Source organism: Siniperca chuatsi, linkage group LG1 (genome assembly GCF_020085105.1).
Source record: "Siniperca chuatsi isolate FFG_IHB_CAS linkage group LG1, ASM2008510v1, whole genome shotgun sequence".
NCBI classification, from domain to species: domain Eukaryota; kingdom Metazoa; phylum Chordata; class Actinopteri; order Centrarchiformes; family Sinipercidae; genus Siniperca; species Siniperca chuatsi.
In genome coordinates this window covers 11,227,680-11,239,896 of record NC_058042.1, presented here as the reverse complement: position 1 = coordinate 11,239,896, position 12,217 = coordinate 11,227,680, and the positions used below count along the sequence as shown (strand labels likewise).

General features: G+C 38.3%; 2 protein-coding genes, 1 long non-coding RNA gene and 2 other non-coding genes across 10 annotated transcripts in view; 2 read left to right on the top strand and 3 right to left on the bottom strand.

The window, feature by feature from the left end:
- Positions 1-5: 5 nt before the first annotated feature.
- gtf2f2a (general transcription factor IIF, polypeptide 2a) lies at positions 6-6,680 on the top strand. Of its 4 annotated transcripts, XM_044203102.1 has the most exons (10): positions 642-701; positions 787-804; positions 922-995; positions 1,281-1,305; positions 1,684-1,822; positions 3,137-3,196; positions 4,848-4,929; positions 5,126-5,225; positions 5,363-5,506; positions 5,953-6,680. In XM_044203102.1, exons 1-10 carry the CDS (start codon positions 657-659, stop codon positions 6,073-6,075), a joined length of 810 nt encoding a protein of 269 aa, XP_044059037.1. In that variant the 5' UTR covers positions 642-656; the 3' UTR covers positions 6,076-6,680. The 4 variants fall into 4 exon arrangements, with proteins under 4 accessions (XP_044059028.1, XP_044059046.1, XP_044059055.1 ...); XM_044203093.1 differs by lacking the exons at positions 642-701; positions 787-804 and adding an exon at positions 6-165; XM_044203111.1 differs by lacking the exons at positions 642-701; positions 787-804; positions 3,137-3,196 and adding an exon at positions 7-165.
- A 392-nt stretch (positions 6,681-7,072) lies between these two features.
- Positions 7,073-9,490, bottom strand: LOC122879236. Its single transcript, XR_006378660.1, has 4 exons — positions 9,334-9,490; positions 8,130-8,321; positions 7,732-7,805; positions 7,073-7,217 (listed from the first exon to the last, which is right to left on the bottom strand). It is a non-coding gene; the product is annotated as an uncharacterized LOC122879236 (long non-coding RNA).
- LOC122882368 lies at positions 7,555-7,690 on the bottom strand. The gene has a single exon (XR_006379352.1). It is a non-coding gene; the product is annotated as a small nucleolar RNA SNORA31 (small nucleolar RNA).
- LOC122882374 lies at positions 7,910-8,045 on the bottom strand. The gene has a single exon (XR_006379353.1). It is a non-coding gene; the product is annotated as a small nucleolar RNA SNORA31 (small nucleolar RNA).
- Positions 9,491-9,819: 329 nt separating the features above from the next.
- Positions 9,820-12,217, top strand: part of LOC122879176 (protein TANC1-like) — a 35,216-nt gene continuing 32,818 nt past the window's right edge. The window contains exons 1-2 of one of the 3 annotated variants that reach the window (XM_044202980.1): positions 9,820-10,513; positions 10,744-10,858. In XM_044202980.1, the coding sequence (XP_044058915.1) occupies positions 10,783-10,858 (76 nt within the window). In that variant the 5' untranslated portion in view covers positions 9,820-10,513; positions 10,744-10,782. Of the gene's footprint in view, positions 10,514-10,609; positions 10,859-12,217 lie in introns of those variants that run through there. The other 2 variants (XM_044203001.1, XM_044202992.1) reach the window with 2 other exon arrangements.

The window sequence follows — 12,217 nt, the reverse complement described above, 5'->3', positions numbered from 1 at the left end:
GATTGAGATGGACCTTCAGACTTGCCATACTTTCGTATTTCTATTACGCATGCGTGTGGCGGTTGCATTGATAAGCTATCAGAAGCATAATTTTAAAACATGTCAGAGAAAGGAGACGTGGATTTAACTGGTGCCAAGCAGAATACGGGTGTGTGGCTTGTAAAGGTATGTATATACCGTTTTTAACAACGATAATCATGGGATATAGGAACAGTTATTAATTTAAACACAGCGAAGGCTAATGGTAATGTAGCTTAGCATCCATCGCTACGTTCGAATGAAACCGTGCGTTGTACGTTAGCTAACGTTGGCTAAGTCCATTTACTGTTAGCTGTCCAAGATAAACTGATGGGAACTATCTACTCATCGTTAAAAAATATTTTTTATGTACAACATGCCACAACCTACTGATCTAACTAGAGACCACAGTTTGGCGATATAACCAAAGTAAACAGTGTGGTCAGAGTTTAGCAGTGAAAGCGATTTGCAGCTGAGAAAGATGCACTTTGAATGGATGGAAGGGTTTGGCAACTGTTTGTAGAGAAGTAATAATTTGTACAGCCTAACATGTAACGCTAGCTGCCAAATTAAGTTTTAGTAATCTAGTTAAATCCTTCGTCATGTTTTAGTGCCAACATTTGCAGCATTGTGAATGAATGTGGCTCCAGACACATAATGTTACAACACATACCATCACTCAGGTTAGTTGGATATAACTTCATCCCAACAGCACTTTTAAATTCCACAGTTTACACAGTTACAGTGTTTCTTTTTTTTTTTTTACAGAGATTAGGACAATTGGCGGTGAGAAATGACCGCATATAAAAAGGGATAGTGCCTACATTTGTGTTATTAACACGTGGACCTTTGTTAAGGTGTGAAAGCAGCCCTCATAAAATATACCCATGTTTCTACATGCAGGTGCCCAAATACCTCTCTCAGCAATGGGCAAAAGCGACTGGCAGAGGCGAGGTCGGGAAACTCCGAATCTGCAAGTATGTGAAACAACTACGCATCAATAAAATAGCAGAAGCCAGCCTGAAAGTTATTTATGTGTGTTCACTGTGTTTTAAGGAAAGTGATGTAGTGAGTACACAGTATGTAACTATACATTTGGAACGGGAAGACAGAAATTTGAAATCTAGTATGTGCTAAAATTATTGTGGTGAACTAGTTATACAAGCAGTGCTTTATCCTTAATGCATTTCAAATGAAATTAAGCACCCTGTTATTCTTGCAAATTAATTAATTCTAATTTTGCAAATTATTTTATCTCCAAGGAAAGGAAACCAAGGAAAAGCAGAAGTAAGTGATGTCTGAAAGAAGCACAATGCATCCTGGTGATGGACATCTGCCACATACAGTACCATGTACAGTGCAATATTTGGGGTAGAAGTCGTACTCATTTTGTTGGGATGTCATGACTTTGCTCATCATTATTTATTTATGGGTCAAACTTTGGGATGGACTGCTTTAGTGAGAGCCAAAATTCAGTAAATCAAATTTTATTTGATTATTTGAAGTATTGTACAAATACATTTGGAACTGTCACAAATATAATAAGTGACTATATGTGTGCATGCTCTGTTATACTGCTGTACTGGATGAAGGATAATGGCAGTGAGATCAAAAGTAAGGAAATGGGCTGCAAAGATTAAATGTGGATGACACTGCTCTTTACAGGTGTCTTTCACTTTGAATGAAGAGCTGACTGTGATTGAGGGTATAGAAGATAAGACTGTGTCTGCGCCTCGCGAGCACCCGTTCACCATGCAGTCAGTGGGAGGTCAGACATTGGCGGTCTTCACAGAGACTTCATCAGGTGAGTTTCTGTTTTCATCTCTGAGCCCAGCCGGAGAAAGCCAAGTCTCTGCTTTGAATGCTTGCACTGCAAGATGAGGCACTGGTAACAAGAATCCACAAATTGTATTATAAGTTTTCTGTGATGTGAAATATCTTTTTGTACTAGAGCTCAGAGGTAAGTTCTGTGTGATCAGGTGGTGGAGGCGCATATCCCGCTACTTTGTACAGCTTGCTGTCTTCGTGCAGTCTTTCCCTTACCTCCCTGACCTGCTTGTCTCTGTTTGTTGCGATCTCTCAATAGTGTGAGGTTGTCCAGTCTTAACACAACAGTACATATAAGAAATGTACTGTTCATAGTGGATAAGTGAACACTCAGTGGAAAACAGAAGAGAGCTGGTCTGTTGGAAATCTGTCTTGATTCAGTCTAATCTGCTTCTGTCTCTATGTATAGGGAAAGTTTGGTTTCAGTGTTTGATCTTCTGTCAGTCATTTGTTTGTGGTTTGACCTTTTCAGTCCACTGCCAATCATCTTAGCAGATTGGGTATCTGATCAGGCACAATGGCCCCATTTGGAATTCATTTAACAGAGTAGATCAATATCAACACAAATCATTGCTGGATTTGGAGTTGATTTAATTTGTGCATGTGTTTCTTTGGTTTGGTTTGAATTTCACCAGCCTTGTCTGCCCTCTGAATGTAATGTAGGTGTTTTGTTGCTATGGGTGCAGGTGAGCTTGTGCTACTGTGCTTACTTTGGGACACCATCTTGTATGTGTGTGTTTGAGGGCTGCACAGTTGAAGTGTGTGTGTGTGTGTGTGTGTGTGTGTGTGTGTGTGTATAATTTGTATTTTTATGTTTTTTATTTACCCATAGAGATTTAATAAGTACAACTTGATATGAAACTTGGCCAATAAGGTGGCAACGTGTAAAATTTAGTAGATTAACAGAGAAGATAAAAGGACAGAGGTCATTACTGCTGCACGGTTAACAATAGTTTTTTTAATGGAGAAATGCTTTGGTAACATACATTGGGTTTTTTTCATGTGAAAATGTATTCTGCTTCAAATAATAAGTTCAGTATTTGTGCAGCCCTGTCGTGGATGTGTATTTGTGGTGGGACAGGGTATCTGTGCTTGCTTGTAAGGGCATGCTTGCTTTGCTCATACGCATGCGTGTGTACTCGTCGGAGAATACGCTGAAAAGCTCTGTGTGATCAAACGTTTTCGTGTGCGACTAAACTCTAGGTGTGGTTCTTATTGTTCAATCCCCTCCTTCCTCCGTCTTCCATCCCCTGTATTTTCATGTTTACCATCCCTCCCTCCCTTCCTGTAGGCCAGTCAGAAGAGAGATCTGATGGCAGCAGCTCAGGTTCGGGGGCGGGGGCAGGTCCAGGTGAGTCCTCCGTTTCATCAGCGAGTGACACCACTAGGAATCAGACACACTGAGTGTCTGTTATTTTTTTATTAATAAACAGCGTTTGTAGTATCACAATAGTAACCCATATACATGCTTTGGAAGATGCATGTATTGGTACCAAAACTGTAGACACATTGTCCTCATGTAGTGCCCAGTTTTGCCCTGAAGCATCACACGGGCCTCTTCTCTCTTAGAGCAAAATTGTACAATTTATATGGAGCTTTTGCACCATCTTGGCTGGAGGATGGAAATGAGAGTCTGCGGTCAGACTGGTCAACACTGCGCTTGAGCAGAGTGCTACCTGTTCGTGGTGATGGTTGTAATCCCAGTCCACTTGTGACATTGGCAATTGAGAGTGTTGGCAAAGAGAATTCATATCTGACTTTCCGAAATATTAGTTAAGATCTACTCTATGTACATTAGCAAGCTTTCTTCAAAACTACATGTAAATAAGCTAAGACTCTGTGATGTGATCAAGTGGTGCTTTCATTGATGTGCTCTTAATGAATTTGTCTTCTTCTTTTACCTGCTCAGTGTACTTAAACCCCAATATGTGTACAATCACTCATTCACATAATTTTCTTTTCGATTGGTGAAACTAATAAAGCTGTTGTAGTTGGTCCTCAACTACCATGGCAGCAGACTCTTGCTTATCCCTAGAAGGCCAAAGCTATATCTGACTTCTGAATAGTTCATTGGCATACTCTTTAAGTATGCAAATGCACAATAGCATATCAACAGCTTCACATGGTGCATGTAAAGAAACAGTGAAAGAAATTGCAGAAATCAATTTTGAAATATTGTTTAGTTATTGGCCATAATACTAATGTACATAATACTTATGTACAGTATAGCACAGTGTAATGTGGCATAAACCCTTGCTCTGGGTCAAACATTTTACATTCAATAAGTGAGCCATGGTGAAGATGATCTATGTAGATAACTTAAAGGACCGAGGAAGGTACAGTGTGACCTCCATTCTGAGTCAATATGGCTGGTTTGGAAATAGCCTTTGGAAAAAGTAGGAAACAAAGTGGTTATATGATATTTAAGAATTTATTGAGAAAAGGACAGTTTTACTGAATTAGGAGACTTTTGGTAGAAGACAGAGAAATGCATTGACTGAATCGGAATTTCTTTGGGAAGAACAATAGTAATAGCACACTCTATATAAGGTGTGTGTGTGTATATATGTGAGCCAGATCATGGTGGCCTTATGTGATTTAGCTTTCACTCTATTTTTTCAGTATGTTAACTAACATTTGACAGATTACGATGAGTGCAGTTACTGTATCTGAGGGATTAAAGCAAATAAAAAAATATTGAGTTTCAGAAACTGACCATTGATTGCTGTAACATCTTTCTTTTAACTTTAAGAGAGCGCCTGGACTGAACTAGATTCATATAACTAGCAAACGCAAACTCTGTTTCTTGAGTGTATTTTTTTTTTTTCCTCTATGAACACATTACCCAGTTGTTAACTAATATTGTCTCCTTTCATCCTTTCTCTCTTACACACATGCAACAGCTGAGCTCACTCTTCCTTACTCATGAAGTAAACATGCACTAAAAATGCATCAGGACACGTGGACTTCAATTGAGGCTTTAATTAACTCCTCTTTTTCAGATAAAATAGCCTTGGAGGGAGTGGTAGTGCAGAGAGCAGAGTGCAGACCTGCTGTCAGTGAAAGCTATATGAGGCTGAAGAGGTGAGTATTTTTGAAATAGTGTGCACACACAAGTCAGTTAGATTTCTCCAGAATTACATACCCCACCTTTTAATTGCAGAGCTATTGTATTACATTGCAATGATGTTTCTTTTTTTCCAGGTCACTCAGTGTTCACAGTATATGTCTTGTCTTGTACTGTACTTTGCAAGTAAAGTAATCCTCATTGTCCTAATAGGTTACAAATTGAAGAGTTGTCCAAGCCAGTCAGGCTGTCACAACAGTTGAAAAATCCTGTCACCAACAACTACAAACCTGTGGCCAACCATACTTACAATGTAAGAAATAAATTCTATGCAGGCTTGTCTTGTTTCATTAATCTACTCAGTTACTCAGTCATGCAAAGCCACTGGCATGGCTCTGCAAGGTGTGGGTCCATATGTGATACCTGACCTCTGTTTCCTCTTTGCTGCAGCTTGAGTATGAGAGGAAAAAGAAGGAGGAGGGCAAGAGAGCAAGAGCTGACAAACAACAGGTGTTGGACATGTTGTTTTCTGCTTTTGAGAAGCACCAGTACTACAACATCAAAGACCTGGTGGATATCACCAAACAGCCTGTGGTAAGACTAAAGGGCAACATGAGGGCTTTAACACTCAGTTTATACTGACTGATTACAAACAATACTATTGGCCATGGGAATTACATTTACAATGATGAATTCAAAATGTAGCTAAGGGCAGAACATTTGATTAACACTGCTTGTTACATACTGAAAAAGCAATTAAATCTGGGTCATTTAGACTCAAACAAGCCATGGGTTGTTTGTTGGACCTGATCAACATTTCTCAATTTTGTTTTACCATAATCCACCATACAGTTGCATATTAGAACGATAAAATAATTCAACTGCTGTCTAATGTATTTGAATATAACTCAGGTATCTGAAGTCTAAAAGATGTTATTTTTTCTTGTGACAGTTGTTGATTACATGTAGCTATTATAGCTATGATTCAGAACGAGAGCATTATCTTCATCTTTTCTCATATTTGGTCTCTCTTCTCTCAGATTTACTTGAAGGAAATCTTGCGTGACATTGGCATCTACAATGTGAAGGGAACACACAAGAATACCTGGGAGCTCAAGCCAGAATACCGACATTACCAAGGCGAGGAAAAGACTGACGAATAGTTTCTGACCCTCCCAAGGCAGATACACCACCTTCTCATTTGATGGGGGTCCCTCCCAGACCAGGCCTTGGTTGGACCTTGGAGTTCTCCTGATTTCCTTACATCAGATCCCAAAACACTGGATGATGAGGTCAAGCAAAGGTTGCATTTGACAGGGAGAGGTTTTTGTAATATTTTGTAGGAAAAAAATTGAGGTTTTGTGTTCCCCATCTCTTCCCGATGTGGTTTCTCTCACAGCTCCAGCACACCCTCAAGGAAAAAACCCCCAGTATTTTTAATTAATTGTTCTAGCCATCAGAGGAACAGGACATAGCATTTTAGGAAGTGAAAGATGCATTTACGAACTCTGGTTCAATGTTTTAAAGAAAGCTTAAGGGGAAGGATATAACAGGTAATGGCTCTTTCCACTAAGTTGGTATGTGCAAAGGAAGTTTTTTTCTAGACTTTTAAAGTTTCCATGACTTTTTTTAGACAAACTCGCCCTAAACACTTGTAAAACCAGCACTATAATTTCTAAATTGGTGCTTCAGGTGTCCCTGCATTAGCCCATGTTTGTTGTAATTTGAAATTTTACATTTGATTTATGCAATAAATGTTTCAATAGAATTTTTTAAGTCTTTATACTAGAACAGCAGCACAAAATACCTCCATAATGTAAATAGCAGACCCTCAAACAAAAGCAGATTTCTTCTACAGCTCCTTGGTTTTGTCTGTTTTCTAGAATGTTAATTTTTACCCATTACTGCCTTATCTGTTGAAACTGGCCCTGCATTTTTTACATTTAAAAATTGTAGCTACCGAAGACAATATGTACAGTGTTTAAGTCTATGGTTAAATATGATGGCTTTCAGTGTAATCTCAGTTGAAAATACTTTACTTCCACATCTGTGGATAACTGATAGTTTCCTTTAACTGTTCATTGTAACTTTCACACAATGCATTAATTACAGGGTTCAACATTATGTAGGATGTTTAAACTTAGTCACAAACACGTCAGATGGAGTTGAATAGTTTATTTCTTGGCAGATGAAACTGCCAGTGATCGGATATGGCATTCAAGTAAGTTTGTTTGGCATCGGGGGGGGGGATGAGAAATATTCCACTGGTTCAATCTCCATCAGGTTTTTGCAGTGTCTTGCTTACCTGCAAGAAAATGAAACATTAAAGATGCAACAAAGCACACGAATGTCACAGAAATAGTCATCCTGCAGTAAGTAGTTGGGTCTCCAGATCTTAATAAAATACAGCAAGGGCAAATGTTTTTATAAGCTGCCGGCTAAATATAAAAAAAAACATAGTAAAGATTGTTATTGATAGTGCAAATCAAACAGCTGCAGACAACAAATAAGACATTTCCAGTTACTGTAATATTTGTTTAATGTACTGATTCTGTCTTAAATGCAATGGGTGAAATACAAAATAGCCAGAGTCACACTAAAAACATGTGTGAATTGGACCTTGGACCGTGCCCAACAAGCTCACATGTATTCCTCAATTCAAAAATCGGTGCTGCTATAGAATGTAGCAGTCAGAAAGCGCAAGGAAGGTTTAGTATAGCATCTCTATGCAAACCCAGAAGCCAATGAAGCCTGCTTCAGGTCTATCAGCGGATGCAAAGTCAACCCCAACTAAAGACAACATGCCCTGAAGTGCTCACCTGTAAAGTATCAGCTTTGACAAAGACTGTTCAATGGTGTCTGTTACAGCTCCTGCAATATCTTAGCCTTGAGCCTGAAAAAGGGAGAAAATGTTACATTCAGGCTCTTTATAGAATAGTGTCTAGAGTATGCACAGATAACATGATTTAATGTGAGCTCCAAGTTGATTGACAGTTTGATTATTCTCCCCGATTCAATCCGAGATGCCATGGAAAAGAGGCGGGCAGAAAGCGCAGGGACATTTAATATTGCATCTGAAATAGTAAAACCCAGGATATCTCACACCAGAGAGCCCAGGCTGTCAAAGATGCAGCTTGTGACTAGACCAAAAAGGCTTGATCAGTACAACAGTTAAGACCTATGCATACCTCTCCACAGTGTAAACATTTTTACATACATTTTCACACGTGAATTGATGCAGATGGTAGCAATCCTCTTGTCAAGCTCCTTTCTCAGATTCATTTTCTCAAGTAATTATCCTGCCATGGCAGACTGTGGTGTTGCAACAGCACAGTCTGCATAAGCAGAAACTTCAGCCATCATCCTCCATCTGTTTCATACAGGTGTCCCCCACATGGCATATGGCCCGCTAGGGAAAGAGTGCAGGAGAAGAGGGGTTATTTGCCAGTACTGCCTTTTATAAAGCAGATAGCCTACTTTGTTAAATTTAGCCTGTCACCACTGAGACTACATAAGTTTCTAGAGCTGTATCAGCATGTCTAACATATCGACATAACGTTGAATTGTATAAAGATTTTTAGTTTAAAAAAATAATCCAGTGATAATCGAGAATTAAAAAAATATCCACGGCTGTAGAACAAACTGACAGCACTAAAAGTATCTTTGAACTCTTTATTAATAACGTTATATCTGCTGTAACACTATTTTTAAAGTATCGGGTTGGTGAATATGAATTGAGACTAAGTAGTTACTGATCCACTATGGAGTGTAATTTACTGAAGATTAACTGAAAAACAAGTTATTTATCCTTGACGTTCATTTAGTTTTAGCTTGTTATTTAAATCGAGTTAACGTAGATTTAAAAGGTTTAACGTTACACGGCTAGCGTTAAGTTAACGTTACTACAGTATAAATCAACTGTGCAAGCTAACATAATAGTGTCCACCAATTGAAAATCAGCCAAACCATTTAGCTAGTTTTGAGATACTACACTAAAAACATCAGTTTCTCAGTTGACCCCCGAAACCGTGAGATTAGGACATTCAGTGTTCGCTACAAAATTCAAATTAGCATGTTAACTAGTTAGTTCAGGGTATGGTAGCAATGGGGCATTTCCGTAGTTATGCCAATATTTGCATTCATTTTGGAATGTGTTCCCCTTGCCCGAAAACCACCTTTAATCATCTCACAGCCTTGAGATACTGGACATTACTTTAGAGTCCTGTATGATTACCTATTTCGGTAACTTAACTGTTAGCTACGTTACGAAAGCTATATGAAACTGATTCAGACGTCGACACAAAATGGCACCAGCTAATTCAGCGTTACACGTGTCCACAGACAGAGATTTTACACTAAAACTCAAAATGCTCCGTTAACGGTTACTTTTCGTTTCTCCAGACGTAATATAGGCTACTTACAACAGAACATGTCAGTAGAAATGCCTGAACAGCTGATGTTGTTTTGCATTATGTACGGAGAATGCGTTTCCATTCCCTGAACCTCTCCTGAGAGCAGCACAGTCGGTGAAAGGACCGGAGAGGTTTGTGCTTCCAGATTAAATAGGTTACCGGCAATGACTCTGCCCCCTTGAGGTTGAAGAGGTAATTTATACATTATCGCCCTCTGGTGTTGACAGTTGGAGATGACGCGTTTTTACCGTAATTTACAAAATGCGCTGGACTAATGTTCACAACCATGCATTGCCTCATTACAGGTAGATATATAGAAATAGACATTCAGCTAAAACAAGGACAAGAAAGCAGAACAAATATAGGTAAACATACATATTTAACTATAATATATATTCAAGTAGGTGAAAAATATAGATGTGTAGCCCTGTGTGTGTGCGTATATATATATATATATATATATATATATATATAATCTACAATGTCTATACAAGTCAAAACTGTTTCTGAAAATTGTAAACAAGAATGTAATGGTGCAGAGTGCTGGATGTGATGATGATATGTACATGTTAAATTTATTTAAACTATAAAATATATAATTTAGGCTGTAATTTGTAGGTAATGACACCTTATGACACTGTATAAAAGTAAAAAGCTTTTCGAGAGGGAAAAGGAATGGATTAATAATTAAGAATTTGTATAGCCTTTTTTAAATGTCTGTTTCATGCAGGAATATTAAATATGCCGCAATCAGTTTCAGCTAATGTTATATTAAGTAGAAGAGTCAACACAGTTTCATTAGTATATGTCTTAACATTGTTAGACTAGGCGAATATGTTGCTATTATTACTATTATTATTATTTGTGGTGCTGCTGGTGTTGTTATAGCAGTAATAATAATGAGTAATAATGAAGATCAAATGATAAACAGCCCATACTGTGAGTTTAAAGAACAAAACGGGTTAAAATAAAATATTAGGCTAAATCATTAAGGGTACATCAAATGTGGAACATAAGGCAAGCACGCATGTGCACGACGCGCGCGCCCGACTCCTCTTCCAACATTGTGTGAGTTGACTGAGGAGGTGCAGCACTTCTTAATTGGACTCCGCGAGTTTAATGGTCTCCCATCAGCTTCCTGTGGATTTATGTGGAGACATGCCGGCATCAAAGAAGACATAAAAAAAAGGTAACTCGAGGCTTCATTTTAGGATGATGTAATTTTATATGTGTGGTTACCCATATGTGTACTAATGGTTAATGTATAGAAATTACTCATCGTTAAAGACTAAATAGTTATCATGGTTTTAAAAAACACCAATTAATTCGGGTTCTCCAGCAGTTTAATTGAGAACTAAGAGCGGGGGTAATGTTGCCTGAAATAATGTCTTCCTAATTCAAATTAAAATTTTGCTATAGGCTTCCACAGGCAGTAGAGAGTGAAGCAACAGCCCAGCTATGTTCAGAGCAGTGTTTGGAAACAAGAAAGAGGGAGGAGGAAAAAGAAGAGACAAAAAGAGCCAGAGACATCCAGGTAAGAGCTAAACTACTGAAACTACTTGTGTAACAAAACTGTAGCATGTCAGCTTAGTAAAAAGCCAATATTGCACCTTTGGGCTTGTTTTTTGGTGTTGCCTTAATGATATTTTACTAGTCTTTATCATATGGAATATGCTTTTTCTGTCCCTGATCACAAACGTGTATAGGGGGAGAGTTATCTTATGTTGTACATACTAGGTCTTGCATTATTTGATGGAAATATTCCGCTTCTCTTCTCTTGGGTGATTTAAGTAGAGCCATTTCAATTAGCCTAATTCATCAGTGTGTTCTGTCCTTCACACAGTGTCCCACTGCTTGCATTTAAAGTATGTCAGGAGAAGTTAGAGTGGGTTAGGCAAACATTCTGACCTACTAAAAACATACTGAATTTCACAAGAATTTGTGAGTGGGCTACAACTGAATGAGATGAACCTGCGCACTTATTATAAATGTACTGTATCTGCTGTAAACAAACTGAACTTCTTGTAGTTTAGTCAGCAAAATGTGAACTGAAAGGTGTGCTGAACAACAGGAACATCTTGCTGCAGAAATTAAGCTAAGATGTTTGTATTTTTCACAGGGAGAACTTGTCAAATTGCTGCAGCACAGAGGAGATTTCAGACTGCGCAGTGGAGATAGACAAACATAAGTGGAGCTCAGTATTAGAGCAACCATGTTGCCAATTAATATTTAAAAAATTGCTGCTATGGGTTGCAAGAACAGAGAGGAAGATAGAGAACTGTGTCAGACTCATTAAAATGATATAGTATGTTTACAGTACATTGGGATGGCTCTGATCATTTGCAGAGAGTTATTACATCTCCTCCAAAGCTTATCATGAAATGTTTCAAGGCAATGATCCTTCTACACTTTTAGGAATTACTCAACAGCATATCATGAATTTGTAATATTAGGTAGTGGACCTGTGAGTCCCTGTTGTGCTCATGGTGATAACAGCAAAAACAGACTCATTTAAAGTAGGGGAAGTGAATGACTGAATTATACCACAGGGAAAACTACTGCTATTTGGTATAACTAATAGAAGTGGCAATGAGGTCTCTGTAATCACCTGGCTTTGTGAGTTGTCATGCATACTGTTTATTTGAAGACACAAGATGAGGCTTAATGGCTGCAATAAGAGTGGACATGAAAATGATTAAAATATTTAATTGAAATATAATAAGTATAGCCTCTTTATTGAGTGTGATCCCATTCCTTTAAATAGAAGTTCTGGCATTGCCAACTTTCCATTACCCTCATTCAGCAATATGCCTCCAAGACAAGATATGTTCGCTCTGTCGCAGCCTTATGTGAGACATATTTTATAGTGCTCTTGCTGCGATATGTTAAATCT

Bases quoted from the DNA above. Each gene is read 5' to 3' on its own strand.
- gtf2f2a (XM_044203093.1), top strand. From the start codon at position 100: ATGTCAGAGAAAGGAGACGTGGATTTAACTGGTGCCAAGCAGAATACG. The intron at 1,823-3,136 runs GTGAGTTTCTGT...CCCTTCCTGTAG, and splicing joins CTTCACAGAGACTTCATCAG to GCCAGTCAGAAGAGAGATCT. The intron at 4,930-5,125 runs GTGAGTATTTTT...TTGTCCTAATAG, and splicing joins AGCTATATGAGGCTGAAGAG to GTTACAAATTGAAGAGTTGT.